This window comes from Ammospiza nelsoni, chromosome 5 (genome assembly GCF_027579445.1).
Source record: "Ammospiza nelsoni isolate bAmmNel1 chromosome 5, bAmmNel1.pri, whole genome shotgun sequence".
Taxonomy (NCBI): domain Eukaryota; kingdom Metazoa; phylum Chordata; class Aves; order Passeriformes; family Passerellidae; genus Ammospiza; species Ammospiza nelsoni.
The window spans coordinates 58,876,655-58,885,882 of record NC_080637.1 but is presented as its reverse complement, the minus strand read 5'-3'; the positions used below and the strand labels follow the sequence as shown (position 1 = coordinate 58,885,882).

Here is a 9,228-nt window from a genome sequence, read left to right as displayed (position 1 = left end):
CCCTGAGATGTGGACACAGACAGCTGATTCTTGGAAAATCTGTTTATCAGGGCAGAGTAAATAAATAAGTGCTGTTTGGATTAAGCCGTCTCTGAGCTGTGGTTTGGTTTTGTTGCTCAAGGAGTGGGACGTAAAATACTTCTCATCAAAACACTGGAAACAGGAATTTTGCAGGAAGAAAATCACATGGAAAATAAACACATTTACGGTTGCTCAACATGTGGCACTGAAATTTATTTGGATTTGTATCAGTTGTATTTAAAACACAATGACTCTCTGGTACCTAATCCAGAAATAAGTTACATCAAAGAACTATATAGTGTTAGAAAAGAAAAGGAAAAAAAGAAACACTTCTGTAAACAAACTTCAGATCTTCAAATGCTGCAGTTTTCAACTTAATTATCAATAGCAATGTCCAATAAGATAGGCACTTCCAAATCATGGTCTATTACAGAAGGAGCAAGTCTGGGGTCAAATTTTTGGTAATTTTCTTATGATGTGTTTTTAGATTTCTTATACATTCAGTTTCTTGCAAGTTTGTCATTTGTTTTTCTCTTCATATTATCTTGGGTAAAATTCTTTATTCAGGTTTACGAAGTCTGTTTATATCCCCTTGGAGCAAAGAAAATAAATAAATGACAAAGTAGATTTGGTTGTCAAACCAAGGTCTGACACCTGACTCTGAAACCACGTACACCTGCCCTCTGAGAACTGAGTTCAGCTCTGGCACTGTGTCAGGACTTATCTGTTCTCAAGAACCCATGTTTACCCATCCTTCCTACTGGCAGAATTATAAACTCATGGGAACACCCATTCAGAACTTCCCACCAACTGGTTTGTGCATGTTTGTTGATAACTGGATATTGTTCTTCACAGGGACTCAGTACTCATAGATGAAACTGTTTGCCATCTTGCTGAGTTTCATTTTCTCGTTAAATATCTCCTGAAACCTAATATTCTGCTTTGGAGTGAAGTAGTTCTTCCAATCACCAACAGCACCTAGGAAAGCAGGAACAGAAAGAACAGTGAAGTGAGCAATATGTGGAGCAGAAAATTATTTTAAAATAGCCTGGTTTTGTTGATGTTGCAGTTGGCACAGATATTAATATATTCTTAACCACAGTCACTGTGGTAGGTCAGGATCGTAATTGTTCCAGTGATACTCTGGTGGAAAGATCTGGATCATCATCCATGAAGGCTGATGAACCCTCATCTTCAGAGCTGATTAGTGCCAGCAACACAAGTGGTGGAGGAAGAAGAGCAGCTTTCCAAGGGGGAATTAGAGCTCCTGGTGATCTGGGCAGATGCCATGCCTTAGTTGAGTGTAGTTAAAGGTCTCTGCCTGGGTTTTTTTTCACAGTCAGTAGAAGAAATTGTAGAATCACAAATGGTTTGGGTTGAAAAGGACCTTAGAGATCATCCAGTTCCATCCCCCTGCCATGGGCAGGGACACCTTCCACTAACCCAGGTTGCTCTGAGCCTCATCCAACCTGGCCTTGGACACTGCCAGGGATGGGGCAGCCACAGCTGCTCTGGGCACCCTGTGCCAGGGCCTCAGCACCCTCACAGGTGAAGAATTTCTCCCTCATATCCAATCTAAACCCACTCTCTGTCAGTGTGAAGCCATTCCCCCTTGCCCTGTCACACCAGGCCCTTGTAAAGAGTCTCTCTACTAGATGGTCTTGTAAATAGTCAAAAAATTCATAAATTCATAAAACAGTTTAGGTAGGAAGGGACCTTTACAGGAAATTGTAGTCACCATCTAAACTTATTAAATGAGTGGTAGCTCAAAAGCCACTGACAAAAAAGATTCCTAGAAAAGGAGCCCAGAATGGCCTGACAAATTAATCCCACCCTTATACCTGCTCCTAATCTCTAGGAATTTTTATGGATGAGATGTCCAGCTACTTAAATGGGCAGTTGAATACTTCTGGGTGGCCATGGACACTGGTGATCAGAAAAGTGTTTCAACTGTTATCCAGTTGAAGCAAAAAGGAAATAGTTTTATAAACTGATACGTTTTTATGAGACAATGCTTACAGTTTCCCTCCATGTGCATTTTCTAAAGACTCTGGATCCCAAACCTGACTAAAATAATCATCTCATTTTCTGACTAAAATAGCATTCAGTATGCTGTCCTAAAGGACAGGAAAAGAGAGCCCAAAGCAAAATATATACATATAACTCCTCTGTAAACTGGCTGAAACTAGCTAAACGTCTGGGATTAGCAAAGGAACTACTTGGATGTGGAAATGTTGGGATTTTTCAACATTTTCATCATAGCTATCAAGTTCACTGACTGAGAAAAATGCATCTCTTTTTTTTGTTTTGTTTCTTTTTTATTGAGTATGTTGTCATTTGTTTTTGCTGACTGGTAAAACCATTGTGAATTAATGGAAGGTAGTATTTCTCTGTTTATTAACTGAAACAACTCCTAGTTTTAAACTGTCAGTTGTTGTTCAAAAATTAACTAAATCAAAATAATTTTAAAAACCAGTGGGTTTGATTGTCTTGTTATCCAAACCTGTGGAAGGTTCTGAAATGCCAGGAGCAAGAAAACAGCTCCTGAGAGTATTTTAAAATGACATCTGAACTAAGAACTGTGGAAAATTTTCCAAGGTCTGGAAGTTACCTATGACAATTCTGTTGTTGTTGTTGTCAGCATATTCCTTCTTCAGGAATATTTCAGTAAGATAAGGGGCGATAGGAGCAGACTCATTCAGAAGGAATGTGTCTGGCTCTCTTTTACTCTAGTTAACTAAGTGACCTTGGCAGGTGATATCAGAGACGTTGTAAAACACCGAGGTGGTCAACTTTTAGATTAAAAAAAAGACAGATAAAGAGTATTTCTGGGTGAGGCTTTCCTTTGGCTCCACAGCTCCCACAGAGCAATATTAGTCAGGCTATAGTTCAGATTCCTCTGTGCTTCTCGAGTACAAATGTGAATTTGCAGCTAGAGAAGTTAGGAAGTCATTTTTAATAGGGATTCAGGTCAAAGAATCCTGTCATCACTTCCCAGGGCTGACCCAAAGACTCCAGGAAAGAGCTGCACTGCAGTCTTTGTCTGGATTCCCACTGCTTCTCCCGTGCTAGGCACAAAGGAATTTACCTTTTCGGAAAATCAGCTTCCTGTTGGATGTCAGAGCACACACGGTGTGACTGGGGTCGCTGTTCTCCTTCTCTGTGTCATTCTTCATCTCTGAGAATGAGGACTTCTTGCAGATGTCTTGGATATCATCATCACTGACATTTAAATTCAGGAACAGAGTAATTTCCTTTACAACCTTAGGGAGATCCTGAGGTATGAGAAAAATACAGCTTTTATGTTTCTGGGCTGATTATCAGACTTTTAGCTGATTTGAAAATTATCCCTTTTATTATAAAATGAGTTTGTCACACATTTATTTGCTTTCAAGCAAGGCTAAATATGTCATTGGATTGTGCACATGACAGGTGCAATAAACCTGATTCCCCTCTTAGCCATACTCACAGAAATTAATAAATAAGTATGGCATATCACACACAGTCACTTTGTCAATTTTATCTCCCACTTCAGATAAAATGCTCTCCTGTCTCAGAATTATTTCCCTGGAAATAGAATACTCAGAGCCCAGCTCCAAGTAGCTTGTTTCATTGGACATGCTGTATCTAGAGATCTAACAAGTGACTCAGCATCCAAAATGGTTTGTTTATATTCCTAGGAGTTGAAATTTTTTTCTCCCAAAAAATGAACAAACCTATTTTCATGGAGACACTAGAAAATGTTTTCTATTCACCTAAAAATTTATTCTCTGAAAGCTAAGGTATGCTGACATTTTACTTATTCTTTTTTTAAAAAGTGAAATTTTTCCCTACCCCTCCAGCCTCTAATTTTCTTTTTTATTGGGAACACAAGTTCCAAATGTGAGTAGTTCTGTTGCCTTACATCACTTTCTGAAAATTTCACCTGAAATGTCAAACATAGCAAATTAATGTGTGATCCTCAATAGATGTCCTTGCTTGGTCTTTCCATAGGACAAAAAAAGGGCAACTTAAAGTTCTGCCTGAGCCTGAGGAAAATTGTCTAATATGAGTCCTATTCCTGCATCTAAGAAATGCAACTCTCACAAGATTTCATGTTTATATAACTTGTGTAGTCAGAATTATTTAGTTAATACTAAATTCCATGCAAATAAAAAATATGCCCAAAGATAGATATTCACATTTTCCTTCTTTCTCCTTTTTCCTTATAACTTCTTCTTTGACGTTTTAATGATGCTAATTTACAAGTAATGCCTTTTGCACCAAGAGCAGAGAGCATATTTACCTTCTTCATGTCTTCATAGAACAAAAAGAGGATATTTTTCTCATCTTCATGTTCTTCCCAGCTTAGGAAATGATCAAACCAGGATCCACAGACAACTGAAAGGAAAACCCATGTAAAGAGATCCAGAAAAACTTTATTCATAAATAACTGTGATGCTAGCTCACACATTTAGGGGTATAATTTGTATCTATAATCCTCTAAAACACTTGTAGTTCTTTGTGACTGCAGTTCAAGCGATGCAAATTTACAAAAGTAACTTCCAAAGAGGTTTCCACTCTTGTTGGAATTTGTTTTTATGCCAGATACTATTCTGAGATATGATTCTGTAGTGGAAGCAGGCTCCAGATCTAAGGAAAGGCCAATAATGAAGTAAAATGTACTGGCCTAACAAGATGTGAGCATCTCACAGATGACTGCTGCATGTCTGTGGTCACAGAGATCTGATCACCTCAGCAGGAGATGAAATGAGCCGGCCGGCAAATGGAGCACACAGTTGTTACCTCTCTTTCATCCCAGCAGAAGGGAATCTGTATAATTTTTAAATGCTGAAGAAGAATTACTTAAAGAACTCATGCAAATGCCTCATTCAGCCAGTGACACAGATAGAAGGGTTTGTAGCTGATTTGTTTTGTCTGAATGCTCCATTTGCTGAGCCATGGGAAAACAGCTAAATTTCAGCTCCTTTAAAAACCAAAATTCTGACCTCTCCATTTCAAAGGCAAGATGAAAACCTCTTGCAGGGCTGAGAAGAGGCTTGAACAGAGAAAGCCCAGCAAGGATTCTCCAGAACTGTGACTTTGCTTTATAACCACCACCAGCAGAAAATTCTAATCTTGTAATGGTCATCATTTTGGTCACAAACTATGAGTTGTAATTAATAATTAATAGCTATAATTAAACTGAATGCTCCAGTCTGGAGCCATCTCCAGCACATAAGGCAGTTTCTAAGTGCAAGGCATGTGTGCTCCACAGTGTGCAATTAGACCCTGCTCCCCTGGCCAGCTGCTCTGGGGATGTGGCCAATGATAGCACAATCCTGGTGGCTTCAGGAGAGACTTGGAGACTCCAGGGAGTTCATTACAGTTGCCCCTGTGTGTCCTAACCCTTGTTTTGAACTGATATTAACTCTGCAAGACTACTGCAGGATTTGGATCAAGCAGCACAACCTTGAAATGTTTCTACTAGGAGCAAAAATGACCACCTTTCCCTCCACATCACCTCTTACCTAAATTTCTCTTTAACCAACATAGTTATCTATTTAAGCCACACATAAGCACTCAGAAAATAGAAGGTGGCCAATAATTTATGGGGAAATAGGACATGCTTTAAAATCATAGAAGCACAGAATGCTTCAGATTGGAAGGGACCTTAAAGACCATTTAGTTCCAGCTCCCCTGCCATGGGCAGGGACACCTTCTACCAGAGCAGGTTGCTCAGAGCCCCATCCAGCCTGGCCTTGAATAGAATCCTCTTTCTTTTTTTTATCACTATTGTATATTCAGAGTTGATACCAAACAAGCCAAGATCCTGCAAATCACTGAAGCATGTGCCTTAGGGCTGCTCTGGACTCAGAACACCAGATCTGAGCCAAAGCCTGGAGGAGGCAGTAAACAGATTGACTCCTGGAGCTCTGATGTGAGTCTGTGATGACTGCAGGAGCACTTTTCTTTTGGGGTTTTCAAGGTAATCAATCATTATTGCTGTTATCATCACTGTGGTGACACATGTCCTCAAAGGAGTAATAAAACACTAAATATGGGAGTGGAAAATGTGAACAAGGTCCTGTTGCCAGCTGCCATCCCACCACTCCTGAAAAATCTCCCTCTTGTCCTTGGTCTTTGGACTCCATTTCTGAGACAGCACATCAGGGAGAGGTGTGCAGAAGGGCTATAGGAACATGTCCAGGCTTCTTTGTTGGGCTGCCCAGGGCTGTCTCCCAGCCTGGAGAAGACACCAGACCTGCAGTCACAGCTGTCCCTGCAGCCTGGTGACAGTCCCCTCACATGCTCTGTCACCAGCCACAGCCCTGCTCGCCCAGGGCAGCAAAGAGCAGCAAAAACCTGCAAAGAGCTGTGCTGGAATGATGCAGCTGCTTCTCAGAATTACTCCTTGCAGGGCTGAAGAGAGCATCCTATTATTTGCTCTTGTTTAGCTTGGCATTAGGATTTATCCCCACCAACACCATATGAATAAGGAGTTCAATAAGGAGTTTTCACACTGTTCAAATTTCTTCAGTCATTCTGTGCATAACAAACTAACGTGAACTGCAAAGAGAAAGCATTTAACCTTACCATTGCCTTTTAAGAACAGGTCAAAGAAAGCAGTCCAGCTGTCTACAGTGGGAAGGTTTGGGTTATCTCTGTAGTAATGAAACATGGAAACTGCAGTGTCTTTTGGATTTCTGCTGATGTAGATCATCTACAAATGAAGAAAATGTAGTTATTAATGATAATATCCTCTCTTTATTTAAGACAAGCTCTGTGTGTAAATAGAGCATTGTCATAGGCAGTTTGCAGTGTCAAAACCCTTTCTTTTAGAATTCCTCCTTCGGTGACCATGCCATTAAATTAGAAATCTCTGCTTAGTAAGGAGTCCATAGTGATTAGCAAACAATTCCATGTGGACAGAGGTGTGTTTGCCCTGGCTGGATAATGTCTTATGTTTTATGAAAGAGCCTGTGTTAACTTTAACCTTGAGTCAGCATATTATCTCATATATCTCACACATGAAAGTATTTACTAATTAACATCCAAAGGACAGCTGCAAAATGTAAATTTTGGCCTTTTACTCAAATCAGCTTTGTCCCAAAAATCTGGATCTGAGTGATCCTGAAATTTTTGACTTTGAATATAAAATCTGAGACCCAGAGCTCATTTTTTAAATCTCCCACATTAGCATAGGAGGAACTGGTTTAGTAGGTGTCCCTGCCCATTGCATGGGGATTGGAACAAGATGATCTTTAAGGTCTTTTCCAATCCAGGTGATTCTGTGATTCTATGAACTCAAAACTGTGCTCTGAATCTGCCTCCCTCATCTCATTTCTGCTCTGTTTGCCCAACGCCTTTATGGGCTCTTCAGAAAGCTCCAGCAGGAGGGTCAGAGTTCTTTTACTCCCAGAGGAGCCTGTAAGTAGCCAAGATTTTCTAAGAGAGTAGGAAATGAGGTCATGAGAACACCCCAATTAGTAATGAGAGACTTTTGATCGAAAGATGTTGATGTCCTATTTTGTGTGGTGCCTGGTGTAAAAATCACCCCATGGGAGCAGTGGGGCAGGAGCAGAACTCAGTCACCAGTCCAAGTCTCTGCTCCTGCTGCTTTCAACTGGTGGTCAGCTGTGTCTCCAAAATTCACAGCAAAACACTTCTAAAACTGTGAATCATTCAAAAATTACTAAGGATCAACAGGACAAAATAGATTCCGAGTAGACTTTCTACATATTTTACTGCTTTGATATCATTTTTGCCTTACCTTGCATTTCTTATTCTTAAAATTTGGAGGCAACATGTTATAGTCTAAGTGTGTTGGGATGATTCTCTTTGATGAGAGTTTATTCAGCTCCTCCAGTCGGGAAATGTCTCCAAGTTCAATGGGAGATGTTACTGTGACTTGAGTATCGTAAAGCTTTGTTATAACTCCTGCAAGCCAGTGAGTGCCTACAGAAGAGGAATATAAAGTAAATAAAACAAACAATAAAAAAAGGATGAGTATTTATTACTGTGAAACATGCATTTTTCATACAGAAACACCTTGCCAGTGAACAAGTTCTATTTCTAATCTACAGATTCAAGAAACTTTACATGACTAAATAATCCCATTGGCTCCAAATATATAAACACTGAAAAAATTAGGGCTATATCTGAATTACAAAGTAACTCTGAGATTGGTACCAAAACCATTCCATTATACAAACTGCTGTCAGCTGAGAGGTGGCTAAATTGTTTTTATAATTTATTTTAGAATAACCTGTTTGTTTGGGTTTTTTTTTTTTCCTTACAATAACTTGAGTCTGTATATTTCTGAAAGTATTGATTGAGCTCCCCCTGCATGTGTGCTTCTCTGTCCAAGAGAGGTGGGTGGAGAGAGGATAAGAAATTAATAAATCTACAGCCAAGAGGCACACAAATAACTTCATGCAATTCTTGACTTGCTCATAATTCAATGTAGAAAGTCCTCAAGAAAATCTTTCAAGTACAGATTTTGCTTAGAGGTCAGGAATATATATTTGTTTTCCAACATGAAAACACCTGAGATTGTTTTCAATTACAGAATCCAAATTTTTGGAAATGACCCATATTTCTTGTAATATGAAATATTGACAGAATATTGACAGTATGAAATATACTGACAGAATAATACATTCACATACTTAAACATCCTTTCCTGTTTCTTTCACACAGACATTTCGAAGTAGTTTAAGCAGAGAACATGAAACACAAAATCAAGACTTCTTGCAATTAACATTGAAAATGAGAACTTACCAGATTTGGGATAGGAAACCAAAAGGACATCATCTTCTCTAGCATCAAAAGTATCTAAGGATTTTAAAAGCTCTGGAGAAGACCTGGTGGTAAAGGGAATGCCCTTAAATGTGTGCAGGAGCTCTGCCTCGCCTGAGCTGGACATGGTTGCTTAAGTCTTGGGTTCCTGCAAATCAGATAACAGGGATAGGAGGAAGATTTAAATGTCACTTCTTAGTCAGGTGGCTGGAAGTGACAAACCGAGACTGAGCAGCACAAACCTCATGCTTATATACCTTGCTGTAATGCCCTATCAGATATTGATTTGTTTTTTCAGGTAGTTGATAAAGGCAACTGAAATATTAGAGCTAACTTAATAAATAACCAAAATGCTGAGTCATGAAAAATGCATCCCATTTGTCATTTATTGGCTCTCCAGATAAAGAAATGAAGTAATGGTAAAAA

The 9,228-nt window shown here is 39.3% G+C and overlaps 1 protein-coding gene across 1 annotated transcript; it reads right to left on the bottom strand.

Annotated features, from left to right (window-relative positions):
- Positions 1–880: 880 nt before the first annotated feature.
- LOC132073554 (sulfotransferase 6B1-like) lies at positions 881–8,929 on the bottom strand. Its single transcript, XM_059472651.1, has 6 exons — positions 8,785–8,929; positions 7,775–7,959; positions 6,598–6,724; positions 4,307–4,401; positions 3,110–3,296; positions 881–999 (listed from the first exon to the last, which is right to left on the bottom strand). The coding sequence occupies exons 1-6, from the start codon at positions 8,927–8,929 to the stop codon at positions 881–883; spliced, it is 858 nt and encodes a 285-aa protein (XP_059328634.1).
- Between the last annotated feature and the right edge of the window lie 299 nt (positions 8,930–9,228).

What these genes read in the sequence shown, in the direction of transcription:
- LOC132073554 (XM_059472651.1), bottom strand. Translation starts at nt 8,929, where the DNA reads ATGTCCAGCTCAGGCGAGGCAGAGCTCCTGCACACATTTAAGGGCATT. An exon ending in CCTGTTCTTAAAAGGCAATG is followed by an intron (nt 4,402 to 6,597) that starts GTAAGGTTAAAT and finishes TTTTCCTTTCAG; the next exon opens with TTGTCTGTGGATCCTGGTTT. An exon ending in TCTATGAAGACATGAAGAAG is followed by an intron (nt 3,297 to 4,306) that starts GTAAATATGCTC and finishes CTCATACCTCAG; the next exon opens with GATCTCCCTAAGGTTGTAAA.